Source organism: Streptopelia decaocto, assembly GCF_964273445.1.
Source record: "Streptopelia decaocto genome assembly, contig: HAP1_SCAFFOLD_75, whole genome shotgun sequence".
Classification (NCBI taxonomy): domain Eukaryota; kingdom Metazoa; phylum Chordata; class Aves; order Columbiformes; family Columbidae; genus Streptopelia; species Streptopelia decaocto.
The window spans coordinates 290,119-304,150 of record NW_028116137.1 but is presented as its reverse complement, the minus strand read 5'-3'; the positions used below and the strand labels follow the sequence as shown (position 1 = coordinate 304,150).

Sequence of the window (14,032 nt, the reverse complement as noted above, 5' to 3'; positions counted from 1 at the left end):
GCACAAACCAGCTCTTCCTATGGCCCAGCAAACAGACAAAGCACTCCTACACCTCAGCTGGGTTAGGCTTGCAAATGTTTCCAAAGGGCAACATGGAAAATCCTGTTGCTGGAGCAGCCACAACAGAATTCTGCCCATGGGATGGCTCCAAGGCAGATTTATGGCTCTGTGCAATGGGAGCTGGCACACACCAGCTGAACACCTAGAAACTAGGCACTGTATTTACTGCTCAAAAATCAAAACAACCTCAAGCATCCAAAAAACCGAGAGCAAGAGCCTTGTATCTGTGCAGAGAGCTCCATCCTCCCCAGCCGGAGCTCTGGGGACACAGAGCAGCCAGACCCCCTCGCCAGGATCAGGGGACCCCTCAGAAGTCATGAAACAAAAGGCCACAGGCGTATTTTCCTGCCCCTCACGCCATGACCAGCCCTGTGTCCGCTCCGGAGCGAGGCCGAGGGCTCAAGGCCACGTGCTGGGGGCAGCCCGAGCGGCACCACCAGGGCCCCGCTGCCGGCCCGCCCGCCGCTGTGAGACTGCTGGGCCTCGGCCGGGCCTTTTATACACTCCCCGTCACGTGGCCCCGCCCCGCCCCTTTCGTCATCACCGCGAGCGGCAGCATGGCGGCAGCGGTGAGTGCCCGGCGAGTGCGGAGCGGGGCTGCCCAGCCCTGCCCGGTCCATCCATAACCCCGGGGCTGCCCAGCCCCGCGATCCCCCCTGGTACGTGCCAGTCCCTGCCACAACCCCAACCCGGGACGTGCCCGCCCCCTCCATAGCCCCCCCACTCCGTGCCCGGTCCCCCCGTGTCCCTCCCGGCTGGTGCCCGGTCCCTCCATAACCCCCCGGCCGGTGCCCTCCCCGCCACCCCCGGCAGCCCCGTGTCCCGGTCACCCCCACTCAGCCGGTGCCGTGTCCCCGCAGGTTCCTCACCTCCAAGGGGCAGTTCCACGCGTTCCTGCGGGCCCGGGGGGGTGGGGAGGCTGGGGAGGAGGTCGAGGAGAAGAAGGAGGATGAGGATGAGGATGTCGGCAGCCCCCAGAGCGAGCCCCCCGCCAAACGGGTGAGGCCGGAGGAGCCGGGGCAGGACGGGAGAGCCGAGAGGAGGATGGAGCAGCGGAGAAGGAGCCGGCGGAGCGGAAGCGGGCGCGGGGGCAGAACAAGAGCCGGCCGTGCACGAAACCCACCCACGGCGAGCAGAACAGGCTGTGCCCGTCGGTCACACAGGCGGGACACGGGGCTCTGGGGTGTGATGGGTGCTCAGAGCAGTTCTGGGCCAGGGCAGACCCAGGCTTACCTCACCTGTGCTGGAGGATAGTGGTGTTGTCCCAAAACTGGGTTCTTCACCCAGTTCATCAATGTCCTTTGTCTCTATGTCTCGTGTATCTCCAACCCTGGCATGCCTGGGTGGGGAAGCAGAGGGCAGAGGTCTCACCCTGCTCTTTATCGTTTTAAGGGCTGTGCAGAGAAGTGCTACTTCGGCGCGCGGTGCCGCTTCCTCCACGATGTCGGCGAGTACGTGGCCGTGAAGCCGGGCGGCCTGGGCCGCAGCTGCGTGCTCTTCCAAACCTTCGGCAAGTGCGTTTACGGTGTCACCTGCCGCTTTGCCCAGTCCCACCTCGGTGCCGGCTACCAGAACATCGTCAACGTGGACCTGGGCAAGCAGTGGGAAGGGAAGACGCTGGTGAGGAACAACCTCTCCAAGGACCTCCAGCACCAGCTGCGCAAGGAGAAGTTGAACTTCAAGAAGGCCCATGAGTATCTCCGCGGTCTGGCCAAGCCCCACGGCGACGGTGGGAAGGGCGGCAAAGCCACCGGGTGCTCTGCAGAGGAGCAAGAGGTGCCCAACTGCACAACAGCCCAGGAGGGCCGGGGAGACGGCCCCGAATGTCCTGTGCGACCAGAGCAGGGAGAAGATCCCTGTCCTTGCACCCGTTAGCCAGTCTCGCATCCCTCGGTCTGTAACTGCTTTGAGTTTTCTCCAAGCCGAGCAGTGAAAACAACTGGAGCGGTTCAGTTTCTGGTTCTTTCATCCAAACAATACGTTCTTAGGGAATATCTGAGGTTCCTGAACAAAAACGGTGATCTTCTGGTTTTCCCACTGAGTTATACTCATAGCAAGTGATAAACTTGCTGACTGGAATATCTTCCTCCATCCCTCTTGTTTCCCAGCTGGAAATCCAAGGCAAGCTCTACTTGGCTCCACTCACCACGGTGAGTAGATCATTCTCTCCTCTTGTCAAATGTTGCTGTTCCACATTTGGAGCAGGGCAGATCTGAAGAACCACGTCTCTGCTGTCTCTCCCAGTGTGGTAACCTCCCTTTCCGAAGGATCTGCAAGCGCTTCGGGGCGGACGTCACCTGCGGAGAGATGGCTGTGTGCACCAACCTGCTCCAGGGCCAGTCCTCCGAGTGGGCTCTCCTCAAACGCCATCACACCGAAGGTATTTTTGGGGTGCAGGTGAGTGCTGTCACCTTGATAACCTAAAAAAATGATAACTCGCTTCTGAAGAGAAAAGCTGCTTCTTGAACTCAGGCAACCTGTCCCCTCTTTGGTAGCTGGAAGGGGCGTTTCCAGACACAATGACCAAATGTGCAGAGCTCCTGAATCAGACAATTGAAGTAGACTTTGTAGACATCAACGTGGGGTGTCCCATTGACCTGGTCTACAAGAAGGTAAGATGTTCTCTAGCACGCTTTGTGAGTCCTGTTGCTCCAAGTCTTGAGATGCTCCAAAAGTCTTGGGATGCTCCAAAAGTCTTGGGGTGCTCCAAAAGTCTTGGGGTGCTCCAAAAGTCTTGGGGTGCTCCAAAAGTCTTGGGGTGCTCCAAAAGTCTTGGGGTGCTCCAAAAGTCTTGGGGTGCTCCAAGTCTCAGCTGCATCCCCTGAGCAGAGAGCTGCTGTGGAGCAGCTCCAAGCAGCATCTTCACTATGCGAGGAGGCAGAAAATCTTGACTCTCCCGCTTTTTGTCCCCCAGGGAGGAGGCTGCGCCCTGATGACTCGGACCAACAGGTTTGAACAGATCGTCCGAGGGATGAACTCGGTGAGTCGGCGCATCTGCCGGCAGCAGGGGATGAGCTGATGGAGCCGACTCCTGCCTCACCCTCCATTTCTGCAGGTGCTGGACGTCCCGCTGACTGTGGAGATACGGACGGGGGTGCAAGAGAAGATGAACATGGCTCACAAAATAACCCCCAAGATCCGCGAGTGGGGAGCGTCCATGGTCACGGTACAGGGATCATTGGCCGGTGTCCGGGGAACTCTGCGCAACACGGGGGTGACTTTACCACTCCCCGCAGCCCAGCGGCTCTTTTAAACACCTTTGCCGAGCTGCGTACGAGCTTTTAGTGTTTTCTGCTCATGACAGTGAAAAATTCAGGTGCGGGGAGCGTCTTCGTGGGTGTTTCTGAGCTTTGCGTGCATGACAAAGGGAGATGGTCCCTGCGGTGCTCTGGGAGGGAGCTTTCAGCCCAATAAACCTCATTCCAGAGGGATCCTTGACCCCTGCCCGTGTCATTTCCTTTGCTGAAGCCCGTTATTCCCAGTCTGCTCTGCCTCCTCCGAGCGTTTTTTGGGGTCTCACTGCAGGTTTCTTCGCCAGCTCCACGGCCGGAGTGGAAGTGCTGCGTGTTGAATTCAAGAGGATCAGCCTGAGGGAGGTGGAGTGTCAGCAACATCCCTGGGGGGCTCAGAACGTGAGCTGCGGGGCCTCTTTGGCCAGTCTGGCTCCTGGACCCCGTGTCCTTTGTGAATTTTCTCCCATGCCTGGATTCGCTCAGCTTGACTTGCCCTCTGTATCGCTCTGACCTCCGGCTTCTCTCTTCTGGACAGGAAACGGTGATATTTTGTCTTATGAAGATGCTAATCGAGCCCTGCAGATGGGCGTTTCGGGAATCATGATCGCAAGGCAAGTGCTTGTGTTCCCCCCTCGCTTCTGAGCTCCATCGGTGCAAGAGTAAAAAGGGAATTAAATACCTGAACAGACCCGAAACACCAGAAGTTTCTCCTGGCAAAACTACTCTTTGAAAGTTGGTAAAATCACTTTGCATCTGTGGGAACGTCCAGCAGGTTCCTGTTGAAATTGAGATAAAGATTCAAGCGGCACTGGCGGGCAGATGAGTGCTGGAAAGCCTCTTAGATTAGTTGGCGTGTTCAGAAGCATCAGTGAGGGGAATAACAATGCACTTCTTTGTTGCAGAGGGGCGCTCATCAAACCGTGGCTTTTCACTGAAATTAAGGAGCAGCACCACTGGGATATCTCTTCCAGTGAGAGATTTGGGATCCTCAAGGACTTCACCAGCTACGGCCTCGAGCATTGGGGCTCGGACACGCAGGGGGTGGAGAAGACGAGGAAGCTCCTGCTGGAATGGCTCTCGTTCCTCTGCAGGTAACTCTGCCGGCCGGGGTCGCTCAGCACAGGAACCCGCGTTGTCCACCCACCGCACCCACCGCTGCTGCGTTTCACTGCAGGTACATCCCAGTCGGCTTATTAGAACACCTACCTCAGAAAATTAACGAGCGACCGCCTTACTACATGGGGAGAGACTATCTGGAGACGCTGATGGCAAGCCAGAACGTGGATGATTGGATTAAAATAAGGTAAGAAAGCGTTGAATTTCAGTAAAATGGGTGGGAAGGGACAAGGCAGAGCACAAAGTCGCCTTATGGAAAGTTTTAGTTGAACCAGCATCCAGGAAATATGTTAAACCACCTCAACTCTAAAGAAAATTACTGTGCACTGAAAATACAGCGTGCGTTCCAAAGTGTGAGATAGTTCAAGTCTTAAGCGAGGCCAAATGTGATCGCGCTAGCGCTGACTTCCATCATTTTGGGACCTGACCTTAATGCGGTTTGGCACGAGCAGGGTTCTGGCTCCGCACACGCACAGCGAGAGGTTGGGAGCAGCTTTTCGGAGGCTCGTGTTGGGTTTTGGCACGTCCCGGCCAGCGGTGACGCCGCGGTCAGGTCACCAAACCCGGCACCGCCCCTGGGGACTCCCCGGCGAGAAGGACGTTGCCCTGACCTGGTGGGCTCGTCCCTCCGGGGCTGTGGTTTGGGGCTGGAGCTCAGCACTGGGGGTGCTTTTGTGCAGCAGCCTTCATTTCTAGGGAGATTAAAGTCTTGATTTGAGACACCTGAGTGTAGTCACCATCGCTATAGAGCCACGGGGCCATCAAACAACTGTGTATGGTGCACTGAACACAAACCTCTCCTTATTTTTTTGTTTTATTCTTCTCTTTCTTCCAGCGAGATGCTTCTGGGCCCTGTACCTACCAGCTTCACCTTCCTGCCCAAACACAAGGCCAATTCCTACAGATAGCGCTGAGGAGCCCTTTCCTGCGGCTGCGAGTCGAGCGGAGGCGTCGAGGGGCGGGTTGGCTCCAAAATGAAATAAAGGTCGATGTCTTTAGAAGCCCGGTTGTCTTCACGCCCCCAACGAGAGTCCTCGCCACGAGTGGGCACACGGGCTCAGCCAGCCTCGCGGCCAGCGGTGCCTCGCTAATAGAGAACAGTGCGATTAATTAACAGCATACGGGCCACTGCAGAGCTCTGGCCTCCTGCTCGCTTGTCCTGGCTCACATAGCGGGAGCAAAAGCCCTCTTGTTCCTCCCAGGATGTCCTTGGTGGTGCCAAATGGTCCATGTACGGTGTACTGACCCGATCCCCGGGGTCCTGCAGAGCACAAATAGTCCCAGCACCTGGGCAGATGTGCAGCATCCAGCCCTTTTTTTGGGGAGCACACAGTGGTGGGTTCCGTCTCCTCCCAAGTGTCACGAAAGCTCAGCCCCTCCGAGGGGGATCCAGGGCTGCTCGGGTTTCCTGGTCAGGGGACTGCTGGAGTGAGGTCTGGGAACACGCGCTGTGTGACACCCCCTCGCGTCCCTTTTTCCTGTCTCTGCATCACTCCAGCGCACAGAAGCACAGGCAACGGTCACAAACGTGTTCACTATCACTGCAGCGCACAGAAACGCAGGCAATGGTCACAAACGTGTTCACTATCACTGCAGCGCACAGAAACACAGGCAATGGTCACAAACGTGTTCACTATCACTGCACAGAAACGCAGGCAATGGTCACAAACGTGTTCACTATCACTGCACAGAAACACAGGCAATGGTCACAAACGTGTTCACTATCACTGCACAGAAGCACAGGCAATGGTCACAAACGTGTTCACTATCACTGCACAGAAGCACAGGCAATGGTCACAAACGTGTTCACTATCACTGCAGCGCACAGAAGCACAGGCAATGGTCACAACCGTGTTCACTATCACTGCAGCGCACAGAAACACAGGCAATGGTCACAAACGTGTTCACTATCACTGCAGCACACAGAAGCACAGGCAATGGTCACAAACGTGTTCACTATCACTGCAGCGCACAGAAGCACAGGCAATGGTCACAAACGTGTTCACTATCACTGCAGCACACAGAAGCACAGGCAATGGTCACAAACGTGTTCACTATCACTGCACAGAAACGCAGGCAATGGTCACAAACGTGTTCACTATCACTGCACAGAAACACAGGCAATGGTCACAAACGTGTTCACTATCACTGCACAGAAACGCAGGCAATGGTCACAAACGTGTTCACTATCACTCCAGCGCACAGAAACGCAGGCAATGGTCACAAACGTGTTCACTGTGTGGCACAAGGTGCAGCTTGGTCCCCACACACAGCTCGGCTGCATCGACTTGTTCCTTTTCCCCCTGAAAAATAACATTTAAAGCAAAAAGCATTTGTACCCACCACCCACCGAACCCCCTGAACCCTTTCCCTGCCCAGGAGGAGCTGGGGAGGCTCTTGGGCTGGGGCGGAACACGGGGAGCCCCAACATTCCTTCCTGGGACACCCCAAAGAGTCCTTAGTTACTAATGGTCAGAGCGACCACGGTGCTCCGAGCGAACAGCTCCCGCGTTCCCCTGGTCCTGCAGCTACTACAGCCGTCTGTGCTCCCCCAAAACTTCTTTCCCGCAGGTAGGAACCCACCCCGACCCCTGCAGCCCAGGACGCTCATGGGGGCAAGAGTGGAGACGAGCGCCGGCCATGGCTCCTGTCTCTCTTGCAGGCTCAGCCCCGCTGCGCCCACCAACCATGCAGCAGCAGCCCAGCCCTGCAGCCCGGGCGCCCCGCCAGGCCCCACCAGCAGGTACGGCACCCCTGGCTCCCCGTCTGCTCGGACACCCCGGCACCTTCGGCCCCTTCGCCATCCCGACCCCGGGCACTCCCAGCACCCGCCACCCCTGCCCTGGGTCATATGTGCCCAGAAAATCCCATTTTCTGAGCATTTCCCCAGTACCCGGGGCCATCTCTCCCATTTCCCCTCCCAGAACCGAGTCTCCTCCCGCTTTGCAGCCCCGTTCCCTGCACAGCAGCTCACCCCATGGGGATGTCCCGGCCACCAGCAGACCCAGGGGACATTGGTGATGGGGACCAGCCCATGGAGGGTCCCCCCAGCCCATGACAACTCCCTCTCCCCCTCACAGGGCTGCTGAGGGCACCATGTGGGTGCTGCTTCGACCTGCGTGTCTTCCGCATACAATGGTACAACCACCAGGGCACAGCGGTGGCCGCAGTCACTCCGGTGCTGCCCATTGCCATCCGAAACCTGGAGATGCAATTTGCACAACTCAGCATCTCCGACAAGGCCACCGCTGCGGGGACAACCCCGGGCGGCCATGTCCACCCCAGCTGCTCGGCTGCCCCCAGCAACAAAGCCACTGGGGACCCCAAGAAGAGCCTTCAAAAAGATGCCCTGAAGCAGAATGTCCCGAGGCGCGATGAGCCCGGTGTCACCATGGCCGCCGTGCCCCAGCGGGACTCCAGCTCACTGGCGCTGCCCCAGCACCTGCCAACGACCAACGAGCAGCTGGGGCGCAAAAGGAGCCCCGAGCGGGGGCAGAGCCCCGAGCCGCCCAGCAAGCGCAGCACAACAGTGGAGCTGCCACAGGCTGCCCCGGCAGAGCAGCGGGGCCGCAAGCGGAGCCAAAAACGGGGGCACAGCCCTGAGTCTGAGCCCCCCACCAAGCGCAGGGCAGACGTGGAGCAGCCGCAGTCCCAGGCTGCCCCAGCAGAGCAGCGGGGCTGCAAACGGGGCCACGAACGGGGACAAAGCCCCGAATCTGAGCCCCCCAGCAAGCGTGGGACGGGCGTGGGAGGGGGGGATTAGAACATGAGCAGGGGATGGGGTTCGGGGGGGGGGGGGTGTTGGAGGGGTTAGGGAGGACAGGATACTGCATTAGGGAGGCGGGTGGAGGGGTTAGGGAGGATACGATGCTACATTGGGGGGGTCTGGAGGGGTTAGGGAGGATACGATGCTACATTGGGGGGGTCTGGAGGGGTTAGGGAGGATACGATGCTACATTGGGGGGGTCTGGAGGGGTTTGGGAGGATACGATGCTACATTGGGGGGGTCTGGAGGGGTTAGGGAGGATACGATGCTACATTGGGGGGGTCTGGAGGGGTTAGGGAGGATACGATGCTACATTGGGGGCTCTGGAGGGGTTAGGGAGGATACGATGCTACATTGGGGGCGGGTCTGGAGGGGTTTGGGAGGGCGGGATGCTGCATTAGGGGGGAGGGGGGCTGGCATGGCTTTCATGGGACCTTTTTTCTTTTTCGCTTTCAATTAAATGCTGTTTTTCTGGATCTGCTCTGTGCCTGTGTGGGGTGGGGTGAAGGGGCACTGGGAACCACAGACCCAGCTTTGCTTCCCTGCTGCAGCAAAATAACCCCAAATCAGCCCCAGAATGGCGAGGGAGGCACTGCAGGGCAGGGACCCTCCTGCCCTTGTCTGGCTGCACCTTGGGCAGCTGTTTTTCCACTCCTTGGTCCTGCAACCAACCAAACTATCACTACACTGGCCAGAAATTGCCTGGAAATCTCATCTCCCTTTATTGCTCATTTCCCACCCCAGCTCCACAACCTGGGGCCCATGGAGCACCCGGCGACCCCAGCTCCGCGGGTCCGGCCGGCAGCAGGTGCACTGAGTCCCCATCCCGGACGCTGGTGCCGGTGCAGCCCCCGCTGCCGCTCAGCACCCCGAGCTTCATCCTGGCCCAAAACTCGGGTCCCTGGAGCAGCTGCAGCACCCACCACAGCTCTGGGGGGGCACAGAGAAAAGGAGAAAAAAAGAATCCCCAAACCCAAATGTAGAGAAGCCTCAGCGCTGCAGGACGAGCTCTCCCCTCCCGATGTGCTGGAGAAGCCGCCGGTGCCATTGTGGCCGCGGGGCAGGCGCAGGACCCCGTCGCAGAGCCCGAGGAGCTCGGACACCCCGGTTGTTTCTGGGGGGATCCCGGGGCGGGGTTTGGGATCCCCAGAGGAGCTGCCGGCCCAGGGGGCCCCGGCGGGCGCCCCGCTGCCCCAGGCACCGCGGGGGCTCTCGGGGCTGGAGCAGCTGCCGCTGCCCACGTTGGCGTCGAAGGGAGGGAAGAGGTCGCTGCAGAGGAGCGATCCGGTGAAGGTGTCGCTCCAGTCGCTGGGATTGAAGTCACTGCTGGGCCAGGTGGGTTCCGAGGGCTCCTTGTTCAGGAGGAGCGATGGCAACGCTGAGGCACCGTTCAGCTCCCGAGCGCTGCCGAGCAGGGAGCCATCGAGGCCGTAGGGGAATGTCACGGCTCTCGCCTGCGCTTTCAAACCCAGATGATCCACCAGCTCCTCCACCGCCTCCGGTTTCTTCTTGGAGCCCTTCCCACTGAGCGGGACCACCCTGATGCTCTGGCCGCCCGGGTGGCCGAGCTCCTCCAGGGCTCTGCGGGCGCTCTCCGGGCTCTCGTACTCCACCAGCGCGCAGCAGCGGCTCAGCAGCTCGGGGAAGCGCGACGCGTATTTGCGCACATCCGAGGGCAGCTGGCGGCCCGGGCGCAGGATGCGGATGGAGGCGATGGCGCCAAAGGGCCTGAACATCCTCATGATGGTCTCCAGGAAGTTCTTCTGCAGCGGCAACAGCACGTCCTGCTCGCGGGGCAGCAGCTCCCAGGCCAGCAGCAGTTTGCTGGGGGGGATGCTGAGCAGGGACTCGGGGATGGGGACACGCCGCCTCACTTTGGTGCCCTCCTCGTTCACTTCCAGCAGCTCCGAGAACCGCAGGGCGTAGAGTGTGAGCCGCCAGTCGCGCGTCAGGTATTTCACCCGTGGAAGAGACGGGGGTCACCACGTCCCCATGAGCGTCTCAGGCAGGGACCACCCTAAGCCTGCTGTCTGGGCAGGCTGCGACCCCATCAACCTGAAACCACAGCAAAGCAACGTCCCCATGCCACATGAGCATCTCTGGGGTTTGCAGGAGAATGTTCCCAATGGGCTCTGGAAATGGCAACCTGGACCTCCCCATACACCCCAGCAGAAGCAGCCAGAGGACACCCAGACACACGGACACCCTCCACATGAAGACCACTTCCCAGCCCCACTGGCCGGCACCAGGGGCCACGTACCTTCTTGAAGGACGTCAGCAGTTTGATGCTGACAAAGCCCATCTTGTTCTTCTGGACGTGTTTCAGCAGGAAAGCGTCCTTGGCCAGGTTCTCATCGGAAAGGTAGAACTCCACCTGGGACACGATCCTCCGGACCAGCTGTGGGTCGGGGATGGAGCAGCTGCGGTCCAACAGATCAGCCCCCAACACATCGCTCACATTGCAGAAGCTCCTGGCAGAGCAGCGGGGACACAGGCGTGAGCTGGTGGCCTTTGGGATGTCAGCACTGCCCAGTCTCAGCCACAAGGGCAGTAGGGACAGCAGGGACACCAGCTCTGCCCTGAACACAGGGGAACAGCAGCCCGCACCCTGCGAGGCTCCCGGTGCTGAGACCGTGAATCTAAACCCATCCCAGAGAGGAGACACGTTCCCTTGGGGACAAACACGAGGTGAGACCCTGTGCACATCCCAACAGCCACGTACCCGCTGAAGCCTTTGCCGAATCCCTCGCGGCTGAGCAGGGCGAGCGAGCGGCTCCGGGATGCACGGACGTTCAGCGCCAGGACAGAGTTTCTTTGCGCTATCAGAGAGTTGCTGCAGCTGGGCTGGGAACCGAGCCCCAGGGCCACTCCAGAGCTACGTGAAGACATTGTCCTTCATCTGGGATGGCAAACAGGAGGAGGACAGAGCTGGGACACCTCCTGACTGCAGAGCCCCCGAGCCCAGCCCAGCCATGGGGGAGCAGAAGCAGCTCATTGCTGTGTCCTTACCTGCTTGGCAGTGCTGGGAAGGGTAGAAAATCCTGATACTACATCCTAGAGACCCACAGGCAGCAAAGCCCAACCCTCCCCACCTCCAAGGTGAGGTTCCTGAAAGACAAAGTGAAAAAGAAAGGGGGAAAAAAGAAAGAAAGAAAAAGCCCTGAGCACAAGCAGGCTGCTGGTTTATAAGGGGAGCTGCCCACAAAGAGCCCAGTGGGTGCTTATGGACCCACCAGGCTCCAGGTGAGACCTGTCAGGGTTAAACAGCCCCAGCTGAGCCTGGGAGCAGCCGGGCCGGCCTGCGGTGACCCAGAGCAGGGGGAGGGGCAGAGACAGAGCTATCGGCACCCGGCACAACAGTGAACTGCTGCTGTGAAGTGAAAATCATAGAATGATTTGGGTTGAGACTTTCCCAGCTCCCCAGTGCCCCCCTGCCATGAGCAGGGACATCTTCACCAGCTCAGGTTGCTCAGAGCCCCGTCCAGCCTGGCCTGGGATGTCTCCAGGGATGGTTCACCCACCACCTCTTGCTCAGGGTCAGGAGGTGCTGCTGAGCCCCCCAGGAAATAACCCCCTTGTTTGGGCCCTGAGACTTGGCATCTGAAGGAAGAGGCTCAGGCTGGTCCAGCCACCCCTGCACGACTGGCACAATGCAGAGGGAGAGCGAAAAAGGGTGCAGAGGGAGAGGCTGAGGCTACACCTTCCCCCTCCTGAGGTCTACCAGCAGGAAGGACCCATCGCTGGTCACGTCCCTGTGTCCTGCTTCCATCCTCCACAATCAGTCTGGAAGCAATATTACACGATGCTTCTTGCAGCCCCATCTCCCACTCCGTGGATTCTGGTCTCACCCCCAAAAACAGCCGCCGTTTTGCAGTGAATGCACCTCCCTGCACGCACCGGATCCCCGGCCAAAACCGCTTCAGTCAGACCAGACCCTGCATCTCCCCCCAGTGCTGCAGCATCCGCCCGACACCTTTTAGTGATTAAAGAAGAAATGGGACCTCAACAATCCTTGAACAGGCCTGAGCATTTGATACATGTTTATTGCTATTCAGGTTTAGCCGGGAATTTGGTCCATTGGATGGGCTGTCCTCCTCGCACAGTGCTGCACAGCTCCAGGGCGTCTCGCTCGTGCATCCGTGGGAAGCCTTTTCTGACTTAGTGCTCCCTGCATATATATTTCATACTTTCCTGCAATCAACCTTTCCTTTTTCCTGGCTTGGCCTTTCCCAGCGAGTTCTTGAGGATTGGCTTCCTCCAAACTGCTTGAGTGCTGCTGAAGGAGGATGAAGGGACAGCTCTGGCGACCCAAGCGCTGTACTCACCACCAACAATCGTCCAGCACCGCAACACAGGTTTCACAGCTCCTTGTGTCCAACCCTGGTGTGACCTGATTACAGCAGGGGGTGAAAAAGCTCAAGCAGCCAACAAGAGAACTGTAGAACGGAATCACAGAATCATATTGGTTGGCAGAGACACTCAAGATCATCGAGTCCAACCATAACCCAGTCCTGGCACTGCCCCATGTCCTGAGAACCTCATGTCCGTCTGTCCAGCCCTCCAGGGATGGTGATTCCAGCACTGCCCTGGGCAGCCTGTTCAATGCCCCACAGCCCTTTGGGGATGAAATTGGCCTCCTTAGAATTACAGCTGGCGAGAGGGCTCAAGGACAGCAAAAAGAATGTTTTCAAATACATAGCAGATAAAACTAATACCAGAGGCAATGTAGGCCCACTGAGAAATGGGGTGGGTGCCCTGGTGGCAAAAGATACAGAGAAGGCAGAGTTACTGAATGCCTTCTTTGTCTCTGTCTACTCTGCCGGAGGCTGTGCTGGGGAGCCCCGTACCCCTGAGACCCCGGATGAAGTCAGGTCAATGGAGGAGTTTGCTTTAGTTGATGAGGACTGGGTTAGGGAGCAATTAAATAGTCTGGACATCCATAAATCCATGGGTCCAGATGGGATGCATCCGCGGGTGCTGAGGGAGCTGGCTGAAGTCATTGCTGGACCGCTCTCCATCATCTTTGCCAAGTCTTGGGAAACGGGAGAGGTGCCCGAGGATTGGAGGAAAGCAAATGTCACTCCAGTCTTCAAAAAGGGCAAGAAGGAGGACCCGGGTAACTATAGACCAGTCAGCCTCACCTCTGTCCCTGGGAAAGTAATGGAACAGCTTGTCCTTGGTGCCATCTCAAGGCATATCAAGGATAAGAGGGTTATTAGGGGCAGTCAGCATGGCTTTACCAAGGGTAGGTCATGCTTGACCAGCCTCATAGCCTTTTATGAGAATGTAACAAGGTGGATGGATGATGGCAGAGTGGTGGATGTGGTCTACCTTGACTTCAGTAAAGCCTTTGACACAGTCTCCCACAGCATCCTCACAGCTAAGTTGAGGAGGTGTGGTCTAGACAATAGAGTAGTGAGGTGGGTTGCAAACTGGCTTAAGGAGAGAAGCCAGAGAGTGGTAGTCAATGGTGCGGAGTCCAGTTGGAGGCCAGTATCTAGTGCAGTGCCTCAGGGGTCAGTGCTGGGGCCAATATTATTCAATATATTCATTAACGACTTGGACGAGGGAATTGAGTGTACTATCAGCAAGTTTGCTGATGACACCAAGCTGGGAGGAGTGGCTGACACGCCGGAGGGCTGTGCTGCCATCAGAGACCTGGACAGGCTGGAGAGTTGGGCGGGGAATAACCTGATGAAATTTAACAAGGACAAGTGTAGAGTCCTGCATCTGGGCAGGAACAACCCCAGGTTCCAGTATAGGTTGGGAGATTACATATTAGAGAGCAGTGTAGGGGAAAGGGACCTGGGGGTCCTGGTGGACAACAGGATGACCATGAGCCAGCACTGTGCCCTTG

General features: G+C 58.2%; 2 protein-coding genes across 2 annotated transcripts; one reads left to right on the top strand and one right to left on the bottom strand.

The window, feature by feature from the left end:
• Positions 1–419: 419 nt before the first annotated feature.
• LOC309452346 (tRNA-dihydrouridine(47) synthase [NAD(P)(+)]-like) lies at positions 420–5,390 on the top strand (the record flags this gene model as incomplete). Its single annotated transcript, XM_082076985.1, is given in 12 exon segments — positions 420–629; positions 1,453–1,890; positions 2,115–2,210; positions 2,305–2,457; positions 2,556–2,672; positions 2,975–3,040; positions 3,116–3,265; positions 3,268–3,331; positions 3,829–3,904; positions 4,196–4,384; positions 4,468–4,596; positions 5,245–5,390. Coding segments are annotated over 12 exon segments (1,761 nt in total). The 3' UTR covers positions 5,318–5,390.
• Positions 5,391–8,219: 2,829 nt separating this feature from the next.
• On the bottom strand, positions 8,220–11,064 carry LOC309452367 (la-related protein 6-like; the record flags this gene model as incomplete). The annotated part of the gene is made up of 4 exons (XM_082077000.1): positions 8,220–8,236; positions 9,149–10,136; positions 10,436–10,646; positions 10,898–11,064. The coding sequence occupies 4 exons, from the start codon at positions 11,062–11,064 to the stop codon at positions 8,220–8,222; spliced, it is 1,383 nt and encodes a 460-aa protein (XP_081933126.1).
• Positions 11,065–14,032: the final 2,968 nt, after the last annotated feature.